Raw genomic sequence first — 14,863 nt, forward strand, 5'->3', positions numbered from 1 at the left:
TTTATGTTGTAGTACAGTAAACATAAGGAAGAAATAGGTTCTGGTATTTCGCGATAAAAAAAAGTAAAAGAAGGGTAGAAATTTTATTAAAAATATTATATATGCCTAAAGCCATCTTACATAAAAAAAATTAAAATTCAATTAAACAATATATCACCTTGCAGGGTGATATATTGTTTAATTTTTAATCTCTGATGCTACTAAATTTTTCCAAAGAAATCGACTTCACACACATTATTTCAGACTTAATCATCATCACAAATGAAATTGTTCTTTACAAATAACACCATATAAGTTACACATGATACTTCTTTCTGTTTGAAGTTTCTTTTTCTTATTTAAAATGCAAAAAAAAAAAAAAAAAAAATTTAATATCTCTTTCTCTTCTTCGTTAAACAACCATCCACCAAGCAACTCCCAGCATCAAAACAATCACAACAGCCGTGATGATTCCAGCTCCTGCACGGTCTTTTGACGTCACAGTAATATCGTTTGAAACATAGGTATTTGTACGGTACCCTGTCCCTGCAGAGCCATTACCTGTTGACGATGCTCCAGTGTCACTTGTGAGAGGCGGTGGCCGTGTCCACACCTGTGTATTAAGAAGCAGCTCTAGTGCGCTCATCTGCTCACCAAGTCCGTACATGCCATCCCATCCATCTTGACTCCAATCAAGACCGCACGTATGGCCGTCGGTACCGCCACTGCAAGACGTTATCACACCCTGTGCTGAAGCTAAAAGATAAGTTTGGATCTCATCATTCATTTCCGGAGCCAGAAGACACACATGACCTAAAAATCGAGAAAAAATGGCTTTAAAGCAGCGCTGGTCATTGTTGCAGCGCCCTGTTGGCTGGCAGGCAGCTTCGTACATAATCTTGGAGTTTGCAAGAAAAAACACCGTAGAGCGAGACCATATGTGTGTTATTCGTGTAAGCCACTTGGCATCACCTGTATGGTTGTACATAAATGCTGCACCTGAAAGAAACAGTCCGGTATTATAAGTCCATTCTAACGCTGAAACCTCAGTACAATTATCGGAAATAAATCCACCATCATATACGGGCCAGCTGTCAGATGATGAATTGATGTAGCCCATGGTTTCGACCCAGTCCCAAGTCTTTTCAGCCCACTCGCCATATGTTTCATTTTGAGTGAAACGGTAAAGTCTAGCGGCAATGTTGAACAAGCATCCGTTTGACACTGTATTTTTGTAATTGTAGCCATTGTTCCATGTAAATATTTGCCAGCGTAGTCCTCCACCGCAGTGTTGTGTGTCCCAGCGTGACGCCATGGTGTTAAAGACAGCCTGTGCCAAATATAGCCACTGCGGCTCGTCATCATTAGGGTTTGTAAAATTCTTTTCGGCTGCTGCCATGACTGTGATTCCCCAGAATCCCTGGTCATCGTTACCTTCCGTTGTTGTTTGATTAGAAGGCATATAGTCCCAGTCATCTCCAACCTGGAACAACAACGATCTTTTGAGCACATCATTGTATGTTTCATCGCCAGTGTAAAACCAATAGTCCAGCATTGAGTTCCACGCTGCACCGGCCTCCCACCAATAGTATGGAGATGAAAACATCCCTGGTGTTTCGCCGTAATCATCGCCATTGTAGTAATCCATTAAGCCTTTTGCTAGCAGAGCCAGTCCGGCATTGCGGCTTTCTGTATTTGTAATGTCCATGTCCAGTGCTTGGATATTAGTAGGTATCAGAGCTAATGAAACTAAAAGAACCGACAAATTAATGGTTCTTATTTGAAAGAGCAAATGCATTTTGTATTTTAGAGGATATATTAGTGTTTTAAAGAAGTTTAGTTTAAAGAAAAATAACATTTAAGGAGGATCCAAAGGAGTTTTTATGTATGTGTTGGTCCCTCAATAGAGGAGGTTGTTATTTTGAATTTTCTTGCTCTAGTGCCAAGAGCCAAAAAAAAAAAAAAAAAAAAAAAAAATTGAGGGAGGCTGGGCACTGTTTAAACCCAAGAAACCTCCTGTTGCAGAAGCTGTTGCTATTTATACTAAGCAAATCAAGTCGCCATCGGGATAGTAGAAATCATCCAGTGGTATTAAAATATAAATGCTCAACCTCTATCATGGCACCTTAAATCCCCATAGTGTATTTATATGAGAATTTAATTTCAGGGTAAAAGATTACTCTGAGCAGTAGCTAGGTGTATCGTGGTATTAATTGTCCGAATATATTTCCATGGAAGTGATCCAAAGTTGATCAGAAAAGTTAAAGGCTACAAATTTTGATTTTAAGCAGTGAAATAAGCTGGCATTTAGACTTCTAATGTCAGCATTCTAAATACGCTTACAAACAAACATTACATCATGGCTATTAATAGTCTCTCTCCAAAAGCGCTCAGCCCCAAGGACAACTCTTGGCGTAGGGCAAGGGTTTTTGCAGATGCAGGAGCAAAAGGAATTAACAGACTAAGACGCGAGACTGAACAGTTACTGGGTAAGTGGTACAAAAAATTACAAAAAAATTACATCAAAGTAACTTGATTATTATAAATCTAACTCAAAAGAAAGGGAGGCATAAAAGTACTTACTGAAAGAGCTACCATTAAAATCTAATGGCCAGGGAAATTAGCTTCTAAATGTGAAAGATTTGAATGAAAAAAAAAAAAAACGTCATAAAAAAATTCATCAATTGTACTATCCTTAATCGTTCATGTTAGGCCAATTCCAATATAAATAAAAGATAAAGGAAATAGATATTTATGCATAATATAGTTCCAAGTTCATTCCATTATGAATTTCGTAGTCGGCCAAAGTAATGTGATCCTTATAAACAGTGTAACCCTTTTTAAGTACTAGATAAATTAGATAATTATTAAAAGGGATAAGATCAACTAACTTATCATACTCACTGATTTTGGTAGGATCTGTGCCAATTTGAGCGGCAAGAAGTTTCTTAAAGTCACCAATGGTATCATCAGGAAGAGCCTTAATCATGATAAAATTAGTAATTGATATTTCAAATAAACTTTAATAAAATAGTTACCTTGACTCGAACCTTACGACCAACTCGGTCATTACAAACAATTTCAATCATAGTAGGGTATATTAAAAAAAGCTCTATGGGTGAAGTAGATATTTTTTCTTTATTCTAGTGTCAAAAAATAAGAACAACTTAATCAAATAAATGAATTAACAAAAAATAATTGTAACAAATAATATTGTAACAATAATATTTATATATCATGTGATTATACATTGCTACTGTATTCAAAATAACTTTGAAGGCTCTACATTTCCAGAATAGGAAATTCTCAACTTCTCAGATTAATACAACATCTCTCGATAGATTATCTCTCGCAAAATCAGAACAGACTCAAGGTTGTCGAAAAAGCATAATCATGTTGCACACTAAACTTTATTACCAACCTTAGCCTCACAAGAAAACCATCAAATTAGACGAGTTCGTACGCGGGATCAACTATCGACTTATAGAGTCTTTATACTAGAGTCGTACAACCGTGCAAAACCAAAAAACCTGAAGAGATCTACTAGAATAAAAGGCTGATCAAAAACCTTTTACTAGATTCCACAAGCACAGCGTCACTGAAATTTTTATAGGCAAAACTTAAATTTCTCAAAATAAACTTTTGGAGCCTTAAAAAAAATGAATTTAAAACAAAAATCATATCTTTGCCTAAATTCGTAAATGAAAAGGATAACTTGCTAATTACAATTGATTTTAAAAAAATGAAAAATTTTTATATACAGAGTGTTTAAATTTTAAGAGTGGTGCGCTGATATCTGGCTTCATTTAATGGAAACTCAAACAAACTGAAACGACGACAGGTTCCCTCAATTTCTTAAATCGCTTAAAGGGTTATAACAAAAGGGCCTGCCGGATTTGCTTTCAAACTACTCTAAAACTTATAAGTTCTAGTACCTGATCATGTATTGTACCAATCATTACCAACAGCGTATGAGTGTGGTGACACACCCACAATGGTGTCAAGAAAATGGGCAATATTGGAATTAATTCTACCCAGCTAATACAAAACATAACTCTATGAAAAATGCTTGACAGTGCACTATTCCATCTTTTCTGCAAAAAAGTAGGAGTTCTTCCAATGCACATAAAGCTAGGATATCTAACACGAAGAGCTACCATTTTCCTCTACAACTCCATGAAAACACACCAGAACAACCCAGCTAAGAACTAACTTATGACTGGAAGACACGCAGCTGAACCTGACAAGAGATTGGATGAAATCAAAATAAATGATTTTCTGTTTTATAAAAGCAAAATCTATATCAAACTGTAACTCGAATTTCAACGAATTTTCAAACCCACTTGGAGTATTGACAAAATTAACTATAGTAAAATAGAAAGAAATCACACGCCCTAAACTAAATGTGTTTAAATTCTACCAGGACCAATAATACCAAAAAAATAAATTAAAATGAACTAAACTGTTATAACCATCACATAAATAAATCTATAAAACCAAAAATTAAAAATATAGCGTCATATATCAAGACAACTTGTAAAAATACACAAACCAATAAAACTTAAAAAAAAAATTAAAAACATAATGTAAAAGCACAAAACCGTATGCTTAATTAAAAAATAATGGTCATCACATCATAGCAAAAAGTAAAATCGTAGCAAGGACAATGGCACCATGTCTAGGTGCAATTGAATGGGCAGCATTGACCTGTTCAATACCAGTACCGCTTGATGAAGGAGGAACAACAGAGCCAGTATACTGTGCGGGAGCTGAAGTAGAAGCAGACGGAACACTGCCGGTGCCCTTACTACTCACAAACTCAACAGGGGAACTTGAGTAAGTTGATTCAGAAGAGATTAGGGAAGATGAAACAGAAATGGAAGTGGTAGGTTGGGTGCTTTCAATGAAAGAGTGCGTCACACCCTCAGTAACAAAGGTAACTGTGGTGTAGCTTGAAGAACTTTGTTCAGAGGCGGACTCAGATGGGGTACCAATGATAGCAGAGTTAGTAGTTTCAGATTCAACCACTGGATTAGAAGAATAAGTAGGAGAAGAGCTAGAAGTGGACTCAAGGCTTGCACTTGGAACAGAGCTGGTGGCCAGAACACCATTAGAGTTCGAAGGAGAGCCCGAAGATTCAGAACCTTCAGAAATACTAGAAACAGTTTCCAAGGGAACAGAAGGTGTGCCGGCCGAAGAGGTTGTAATAAAAGAATTAGAAGCAGAAGTTGATTCAACGGCTCTTGAGAAAGATGACATCTCGCTTTTAACTGAAGTAAATGTAATGAAGCGTGTTGAAACCTCAGTAGTTTCTGAGGTAACAGATGATGAAACTGAAACTGGAGCAGAAGATGAAACAATTCCAGAAGTAGAACCAGTACCCAAAAATGATAGTTTAGTACCAGGAGCTGTAGCAGAAACAGAAGTGAATTCAGAAACAGATTGGAAACTAGAAAGTGAAGGCTTAACTGTAACAGAGGCAGTGCCGGAAACTGAAGCAGATGCAGAACTGGTGGAGGAAATAGTTGAAGAGCTGAACTCCGAAGTTGAACCAGTCTCAATAGAGGGAGCGGAAATTGAAACAGTACCAGATGATAGCAATGGTGAAATTGTTTCACAGGGTTCAGTAACTGTGTAAGTAATATCTCCACTAACTGTGGTATATGTGGTGTAAACAGTATTTGTAGAAATAACATCATGACCGGACGTATGTTGGCAAGATTCACAAGACTCGGTCACTGTAGTAGTAGTTCCATCAATCACAGTTGTATAAGTAGAAAATTGTGTTTCCGTGATAACAGCAGAACTAGTGTCGCAGGGAAGTGTGACAGTGAGGGTTTGATCACCAATAACAGTGGTGTAAGTTGTAAAGGAAGAAGTCGTCGTGACAACAATTGAACCAGAATCAGATGCCGAGACTGCATTTGTGGCAGATGATGAGAGCGAATTGATAGTAGAAGTCTCAGTGTTGACAAAAGAAGTCTGGGCGTTAACAGATGACGCCTCAGCTTGAGATGTTTTAGGATTAAATGTAGACGAGTCGGAAGCAGAACGAGTAAAAGTAGAATTCCAGGAGGGTTTTGTGGTGGGAATGTAAACAGAGGAAATATAGGAAGATACAATAGATGTATCAGTATCAGACTCATCAAAAGACTCTGTAGGAGATTCAGTTTCCAAACTGGAAAGGAATACTGAAGTACTAGTAGCATCAGAAGTAAAGGTAGAAGATGATTCTGAAGCATAAGCAGCAGAGTCAGAAGCGGCCTGAGATGTAGATTCAGATACGAAAACATTGGATGACTCAGTTTCAATAGGCAGAGTAAGAGAACCAGACGACTCAGTGGAATCAACAGGACACCAAACAATAACCTCGAGATCACAAGCTTCAAAGGAATTAATAGTTGACTGAGAGAGTTCAAGGCCAGATTGATAAACAGACAAGCATTGATAACAAACTGAGTAAGCTTCAATGACAGAGGATAAAATGGAACAAGTATCACCGTGCGAAGAAACAGTTTCAGAAACGACACCACAAGCTGTAACACAAGAATCAAATGAAGCATCACGCTTCATTGGTAAAATACAGTAGAATGAGGCATCAGAAGAAATGGGAACTTCGAAAGATTCAGACGAGGAATAAAGCGAAGTAATAGCTTCGGAAGTTGCAGAATAAACAGAAGAAGCGTCGGCAGCCGATTCAGAAGCGGCATCAGCAGCCGATTCAGATGCAGCGTCAGCAGCAGACTCAGAAGCAGCGTCAGCGGCAGACTCAGAAGCGGCGTCAGCAGCAGACTCAGATGCAGCGTCAGCAGCAGACTCAGAGAGACTGTTAGCACCAGATTCAGAAGCAGCGTCAGCGGCAGACTCAGAAGCAGCGTCGGCGGCGGATTCAGAAGCAGCGTCGGCAGCAGATTCAGAAGCAGCATCAGCAGCAGACTCAGAAGCGGCATCAGCAGCAGACTCAGAGGGACTGTTAGCACCAGATTCAGAGGCAGCGTCAGCAGCAGACTCAGAAGCAGCATCAGCAGCGGATTCAGAAGCAGCATCAGCAGCGGATTCAGAAGCAGCATCAGCAGCGGATTCAGAAGCGGCATCGGCAGCGGATTCAGATGCAGCATAGGCAGCAGACTCAGAAGCGGCATCAGGTACGGATTCAGAAGCAGCGTCAGCAGCGGATTCAGAAGCAGCGTCAGCAGCAGACTCAGAAGCAGCGTCGACGACAGACTCAGATGCTGCATCAGCAGCGGATTCAGAAGCGGCGTCTGCAGCGGATTCAGAAGCGGCATCAGCTGCGGACTCAGAGGCGGCATCAGCAGCAGACTCAGAAGCAGCGTCAGCGGCAGACTCAGAAGCAGCATCAGCGGCAGACTCAGAAGCAGCGTCAGCAGCGGATTCAGAAGCGGCATCAGCTGCGGACTCAGAAGCAGCGTCAGCAGCAGACTCAGAAGCCGCATCGGCAGCAGACTCAGATGCAGCGTCAGCGGCAGACTCAGATGCAGCGTCAGCTGCGGACTCAGAAGCAGCATCAGCGGCAGACTCAGAAGCGGCATCAGCGGCAGACTCAGATGCTGCATCAGCAGCGGATTCAGAAGCAGCGTCGGCGGCAGACTCAGATGCAGCGTCGGCGGCAGACTCAGAAGCAGCGTCGGCGGCAGACTCAGATGCTGCATTAGCAGCAGACTCAGAAGCAGCATCAGCAGCGGATTCAGAAGCAGCATCAGCAGCGGATTCAGAAGCAGCATCAGCAGCGGATTCAGAAGCCGCATCGGCAGCAGACTCAGATGCAGCATCAGCAGCGGATTCAGATGCAGCGTCAGCAGCGGATTCAGAAGCAGCGTCGGCGGCAGACTCAGAAGCAGCGTCGGCGGCAGACTCAGATGCAGCATCAGCAGCGGATTCAGAAACGGAGTAGTCAATCGATTCAGAAGAAGCGTCAGCGGCAGATTCAGAAGCAGCGACAGCAGCAGACTCAGAAGCAGCGTCAGCAGCGGATTCAGAAGCAGCATCAGCAGCGGATTCAGAAGCAGCATCGGCGGCAGACTCAGAAGCGGCGTCGGCGGCAGACTCAGAAGCAGCATCAGCCGCAGACTCAGAAGCAGCATCAGCGGCAGATTCAGAAGCGGCGTCAGCGGCAGACTCAGAAGCGGCATCAGCTGCGGACTCAGAGGCGGCATCAGCAGCAGACTCAGAAGCAGCGTCAGCGGCAGACTCAGAAGCAGCATCAGCAGCAGACTCAGAAGCAGCATTGGCAGCGGATTCAGAAGCAGCGTCGGCGGCAGACTCAGAAGCAGCGTCGGCGGCAGACTCAGATGCAGCATCAGCAGCGGATTCAGAAGCAGCATCGGCGGCGGATTCTGAAGCAGCATCAGCAGCGGATTCTGAAGCAGCGGATTCAGAAGCAGCATCAGCAGCGGATTCAGAAGCAGCGTCGGCGGCAGACTCAGAAGCAGCGTCGGCGGCAGACTCAGAAGCGGCGTCAGCGGCAGACTCAGAAGCGGCATCAGCTGCGGACTCAGAGGCGGCATCAGCAGCAGACTCAGAAGCAGCGTCAGCGGCAGACTCAGAAGCAGCATCAGCAGCAGACTCAGATGCACCGTCAGCAGCAGACTCAGATGCAGCATCGGCAGCAGACTCAGAAGCAGCATTGGCAGCGGATTCAGAAGCAGCATCGGCGGCAGACTCAGAAGCAGCGTCGGCGGCAGACTCAGAAGCAGCGTCAGCGGCAGACTCAGAAGCGGCGTCAGCGGCAGACTCAGAAGCGGCATCAGCTGCGGACTCAGAGGCGGCATCAGCGGCAGACTCAGAAGCAGCGTCGGCAGCAGACTCAGATGCAGCGTCAGCAGCAGACTCAGAAGCAGCGTCAGCAGCAGATTCAGAAGCAGCGTCGGCGGCAGACTCAGAAGCGGCGTCAGCAGCAGACTCAGAAGCAGCATCGGCAGCAGACTCAGAAGCAGCATCGGCAGCGGATTCAGAAGCAGCGTCAGCAGCGGATTCTGAAACGGAGTCGTCAATCGATTCAGAAGAAGCGTCAGCGGCAGATTCAGAAGCAGCATCAGCAGCAGACTCAGAAGCAGCGTCAGCGGCAGACTCAGAGGCAGCATCAGCAGCAGACTCAGATGCAGCGTCAGCAGCAGACTCAGAAGCAGCATCAGCAGCGGATTCAGAAGCAGCATCAGCAGCAGATTCAGAAGCAGCGTCGGCGGCAGACTCAGAAGCGGCATCAGCAGCAGACTCTGATGCAGCGTCAGCGGCAGACTCTGATGCAGCGTCAGCGGCAGACTCAGAAGCAGCGTCGGCGGCAGACTCAGAAGCGGCATCAGCAGCAGACTCAGAAGCAGCATCAGCAGCGGATTCAGAAGCAGCATCAGCAGCGGATTCAGAAGCAGCGTCAGCAGCGGATTCAGATGCAGCGTCAGCAGCAGACTCAGAAGCAGCGTCGGCGGCAGACTCAGATGCAGCATCGGCAGCAGACTCAGAAGCAGCATCGGCAGCGGATTCAGAAGCAGCGTCAGCAGCGGATTCTGAAACGGAGTCGTCAATCGATTCAGAAGAAGCGTCAGCGGCAGATTCAGAAGCAGCATCAGCAGCAGACTCAGAAGCAGCGTCAGCGGCAGACTCAGAAGCAGCATCAGCAGCAGATTCAGAAGCAGCGTCGGCGGCAGACTCAGAAGCGGCATCAGCAGCAGACTCAGATGCAGCGTCAGCAGCAGATTCCGAAGCAGCGTCGGCGGCAGACTCGGAAGCAGCATCAGCAGCGGATTCAGAAGCGGCATCAGCAGCAGACTCAGAAGCAGCGTCGGCGGCAGACTCAGAGGCGGCATCAGCAGCAGACTCAGAGGCAGCATCAGCAGCAGACTCAGATGCAGCGTCAGCAGCAGACTCAGAAGCAGCATCAGCAGCGGATTCAGAAGCAGCATCAGCAGCAGATTCAGAAGCAGCGTCGGCGGCAGACTCAGAAGCGGCATCAGCAGCAGACTCAGATGCAGCGTCAGCGGCAGACTCAGAAGCAGCGTCGGCGGCAGACTCAGAGGCGGCATCAGCAGCAGACTCAGAAGCAGCATCAGCAGCGGATTCAGAAGCAGCATCAGCAGCGGATTCAGAAGCAGCATCAGCAGCGGATTCAGAAGCGGCATCGGCAGCGGATTCAGAAGCAGCGTCGGCGGCAGACTCAGATGCAGCACCGGCAGCAGACTCAGAAGCAGCATCAGCAGCGGATTCAGAAGCAGCATCGGCAGCGGATTCAGAAGCAGCGTCAGCAGCGGATTCTGAAACGGAGTCGTCAATCGATTCAGAAGAAGCGTCAGCGGCAGATTCAGAAGCAGCATCAGCTGCAGACTCAGAAGCGGCATCAGCAGCAGACTCAGATGCAGCGTCAGCAGCAGATTCCGAAGCAGCGTCGGCGGCAGACTCGGAAGCAGCATCAGCAGCGGATTCAGAAGCGGCATCAGCAGCAGACTCAGAAGCAGCGTCAGCGGCAGACTCAGAAGCAGCATCAGCAGCAGACTCAGATGCAGCGTCAGCGGCAGACTCAGATGCAGCGTCAGCGGCAGACTCAGAAGCAGCGTCGGCGGCAGACTCAGAGGCGGCATCAGCAGCAGACTCAGAAGCAGCATCAGCAGCGGATTCAGAAGCAGCGTCAGCAGCGGATTCAGATGCAGCGTCAGCAGCAGACTCAGAAGCAGCGTCGGCGGCAGACTCAGATGCAGCACCGGCAGCAGACTCAGAAGCAGCATCAGCAGCGGATTCAGAAGCAGCATCGGCAGCGGATTCAGAAGCAGCGTCAGCAGCGGATTCTGAAACGGAGTCGTCAATCGATTCAGAAGAAGCGTCAGCGGCAGATTCAGAAGCAGCGTCGGCGGCAGACTCAGAAGCAGCGTCGGCGGCAGACTCAGAAGCAGCGTCAGCGGCAGACTCAGAAGCGGCATCAGCTGCGGACTCAGAAGCAGCATCAGCGGCAGACTCAGAAGCGGCATCAGCGGCAGACTCAGATGCTGCATCAGCAGCGGATTCAGAAGCAGCGTCGGCGGCAGACTCAGAAGCAGCATCAGCAGCAGACTCAGATGCAGCGTCAGCGGCAGACTCAGATGCAGCGTCAGCTGCGGACTCAGAAGCAGCATCAGCGGCAGACTCAGAAGCGGCATCAGCGGCAGACTCAGATGCTGCATCAGCAGCGGATTCAGAAGCAGCGTCGGCGGCAGACTCAGATGCAGCATCGGCAGCAGACTCAGAAGCAGCGTCGGCGGCAGACTCAGATGCAGCATCAGCAGCGGATTCAGAAACGGAGTAGTCAATCGATTCAGAAGAAGCGTCAGCGGCAGATTCAGAAGCAGCGACAGCAGCAGACTCAGAAGCAGCGTCAGCAGCGGATTCAGAAGCAGCATCAGCAGCGGATTCAGAAGCAGCATCGGCGGCAGACTCAGAAGCGGCGTCAGCGGCAGACTCAGAAGCGGCATCAGCTGCGGACTCAGAGGCGGCATCAGCAGCAGACTCAGAAGCAGCGTCAGCGGCAGACTCAGAAGCAGCATCAGCAGCGGATTCAGAAGCAGCATCAGCAGCGGATTCAGAAGCAGCATCAGCAGCGGATTCAGAAGCGGCATCGGCAGCGGATTCAGAACCAGCGTCAGCGGCAGACTCAGAAGCAGCATCAGCGGCAGACTCAGAAGCAGCATCAGCAGCAGACTCAGAAGCGGCATCAGCGGCAGACTCAGATGCTGCATCAGCAGCGGATTCAGAAGCGGCATCAGCTGCGGACTCAGATGCAGCGTCAGCAGCGGATTCAGATGCAGCGTCAGCAGCGGATTCAGAAGCAGCATCAGCAGCGGATTCAGAAGCAGCGGATTCAGAAGCAGCGTCAGCAGCGGATTCAGAAGCAGCATCGGCGGCAGACTCAGAAGCGGCGTCGGCGGCAGACTCAGAAGCAGCATTAGCCGCAGACTCAGAAGCAGCATCAGCGGCAGACTCAGAAGCGGCATCAGCTGCGGACTCAGAAGCAGCATCAGCGGCAGACTCAGAAGCGGCATCAGCGGCAGACTCAGATGCTGCATCAGCAGCGGATTCAGAAGCAGCGTCGGCGGCAGACTCAGAAGCAGCGTCGGCTGCGGATTCAGAAGCAGCGTCAGCAGCAGATTCAGAAGCAGCGTCGGCAGCAGACTCAGAAGCAGCGTCGGCGGCAGACTCAGAAGCAGCGTCGGCGGCAGACTCAGATGCTGCATTAGCAGCGGATTCAGAAGCCGCATCGGCAGCAGACTCAGATGCAGCATCAGCAGCGGATTCAGAAGCAGCATCAGCAGCGGATTCAGAAGCAGCATCAGCAGCGGATTCAGAAGCAGCATCGGCGGCAGACTCAGAAGCGGCGTCGGCGGCAGACTCAGAAGCAGCATCAGCCGCAGACTCAGAAGCAGCATCAGCGGCAGACTCAGAAGCGGCATCAGCGGCAGACTCAGATGCTGCATCAGCTGCGGATTCAGAAGCAGCGTCAGCAGCAGATTCAGAAGCAGCGTCGGCAGCAGACTCAGAAGCAGCGTCGGCGGCAGACTCAGAAGCAGCGTCGGCGGCAGACTCAGATGCTGCATTAGCAGCGGATTCAGAAGCGGCATCAGCTGCGGACTCAGAGGCGGCATCAGCAGCAGACTCAGAACCAGCGTCAGCGGCAGACTCAGAAGCAGCATCAGCGGCAGACTCAGAAGCAGCATCAGCAGCAGACTCAGAAGCGGCATCAGCGGCAGACTCAGATGCTGCATCAGCAGCGGATTCAGAAGCGGCATCAGCTGCGGACTCAGATGCAGCGTCAGCAGCGGATTCAGATGCAGCGTCAGCAGCGGATTCAGAAGCAGCATCAGCAGCGGATTCAGAAGCAGCGGATTCAGAAGCAGCGTCAGCAGCGGATTCAGAAGCAGCATCGGCGGCAGACTCAGAAGCGGCGTCGGCGGCAGACTCAGAAGCAGCATCAGCCGCAGACTCAGAAGCAGCATCAGCGGCAGACTCAGAAGCGGCATCAGCGGCAGACTCAGATGCTGCATCAGCAGCGGATTCAGAAGCGGCATCAGCTGCGGACTCAGATGCATCGTCAGCAGCGGATTCAGATGCAGCGTCAGCAGCGGATTCAGAAGCAGCATCAGCAGCGGATTCAGAAGCAGCGTCAGCAGCAGATTCAGAAGCAGCGTCAGCAGCAGACTCAGAAGCAGCATCGGCGGCAGACTCAGAAGCGGCGTCGGCGGCAGATTCTGAAATCGCATCTACTGAAGATTCAGACAATGATTCTATAAAATCATTGTTACAAATTCCCGATTGCAATTCTGTCACGCAACTATCTCCGTTTACCATGGCTACTATACTGTTTTGTAATGTCAAAGGCTTTGTATAATCACCCAAGATAGAACCGCACATCAAACATCCTCCTAAAATTTCCTTTTCACTAAGAGTCAAGGAATCACATGTTGTTGATGCCAAATCTGCTGCCATATTTTCCGCAATGGAACAATAGGAGGTACACAATTCAGTGTTTAATGATGAGATGTCACAAGTATCCAATGAACACAAATTGGTATCTTCGTAATCACAATCTGCTAATAATCCTGTAACCAAGTTTAGTACCGAACTTAACAAAGTACCAATTACATCCAGCAAACCAGATACAAGAGCTAGAACTCCACCCAGTAGACATGTTATCAATCCACTACAGGACGAACTTGCTGAAGACCCAATATTTCCACAAAGCAAGCAACCAACAACGCTTCTTCGAACCACGTTATCAACCAAACCACATGCCACAACTCCTAGTAAAGTTGGATCGTAAGTGCTAGCCGTTCCGCAAATATCTTCACAGTTATTACTGCTAATACTTCCTATTTCACAAACACAGTCACCAGTTGTTGATGCAGAAACAAGATTTTTGCTTTCACACTCGTCTAGCCATGCCTGAGTTGTTGTGTGACTTGATTTTAGTGACGGGTATGCTGCCAGACAGTACATGCAAGCCGATAAAACTGAAACAGTTGTTCCCTTCGTAGATACATTATCAGAAGAAGTATCTACACTGCACGTAATTGTTGGATCCCCAAGATTTAAAAAGGCGGCTACATATAAACTATTACTCGTAAGAACTGAATCAGCATAAGTACAGACAGTGTCACAAATTGTGGTATTTGTGTTGCAAACAGCCCATGCAGCTGCAATTCCGTATATTGGAATTAATAATGCACTTAAACGCATATCTAGCTGGTATTCATTAGTAATTGAACGTATTATAATAGTTGATGTTCTTACTTAGTCTTTTTTTTGATCTCTCAATCAATTATTCTCTTGATTATAGTTAGATTATATATTTAAATTACAAAATTACCTTTACTCACCTCGAAACTTTAGAAATATTTATTATTAAAAAATTTTTCTATGTTTTAATTTGTTGTTGTAAAATAATTGAAAGAAAGGGTATGTATCTAGATTATGTTCTTTCTTCTAGAACCTTAAAAAAAAAAGAAGAGGAAAAGAAGGCAAGTGCTTCCAGTTATATAAAAAACTGGCAATCCAATATATATGTTTTTTTTATTTAATTAATTTTTTATTTTTTATTTTTTATTTTTTATTTTTTATTTTTTATTTTTTTGTTTTTTTGTATTTTTGTTTTTGGTTTTGGTTTTGGTTTTTCTTTTATGTGATATCACAATAATCCAATTTTTTGGATACTAATTTTAAGCTTTGACAAATTTGTTTTTTTGCATACATAATTACTTTAGTGGAATGCTATTTGTATAGCTACCTAATTAGGAAATTGATTTTCGTTTAAAGAGCCCAAATAAATAATTTCAAATGCCTTTAAAGATGATTTTTTAAACAAGACTTATTATCCCATTATTGAAATATACTTCACTTTAAAATGAACATG

The 14,863-nt window shown here is 46.3% G+C and overlaps 3 protein-coding genes across 3 annotated transcripts; all 3 read right to left on the reverse strand.

Annotated features, from left to right (window-relative positions):
- Positions 1 to 391: 391 nt before the first annotated feature.
- SAPINGB_P005775 (uncharacterized protein) lies at positions 392 to 1,777 on the reverse strand (the record flags this gene model as incomplete). Its single annotated transcript, XM_032000489.1, has 1 exon — positions 392 to 1,777. The coding sequence occupies one exon, from the start codon at positions 1,775 to 1,777 to the stop codon at positions 392 to 394; it is 1,386 nt and encodes a 461-aa protein (XP_031856380.1).
- A 954-nt stretch (positions 1,778 to 2,731) lies between these two features.
- SAPINGB_P005776 (uncharacterized protein) lies at positions 2,732 to 3,068 on the reverse strand (the record flags this gene model as incomplete). The annotated part of the gene is made up of 3 exons (XM_032000490.1): positions 2,732 to 2,826; positions 2,884 to 2,959; positions 3,018 to 3,068. The coding sequence occupies 3 exons, from the start codon at positions 3,066 to 3,068 to the stop codon at positions 2,732 to 2,734; spliced, it is 222 nt and encodes a 73-aa protein (XP_031856381.1).
- A 1,540-nt stretch (positions 3,069 to 4,608) lies between these two features.
- SAPINGB_P005777 (uncharacterized protein) lies at positions 4,609 to 14,190 on the reverse strand (the record flags this gene model as incomplete). Its single annotated transcript, XM_032000491.1, has 1 exon — positions 4,609 to 14,190. The coding sequence occupies one exon, from the start codon at positions 14,188 to 14,190 to the stop codon at positions 4,609 to 4,611; it is 9,582 nt and encodes a 3,193-aa protein (XP_031856382.1).
- Positions 14,191 to 14,863: the final 673 nt, after the last annotated feature.

This window comes from Magnusiomyces paraingens (assembly GCF_902498895.1).
Source record: "Magnusiomyces paraingens strain CBS 517.90 genome assembly, contig: contig5, whole genome shotgun sequence".
NCBI lineage: Eukaryota > Fungi > Ascomycota > Dipodascomycetes > Dipodascales > Dipodascaceae > Magnusiomyces > Magnusiomyces paraingens.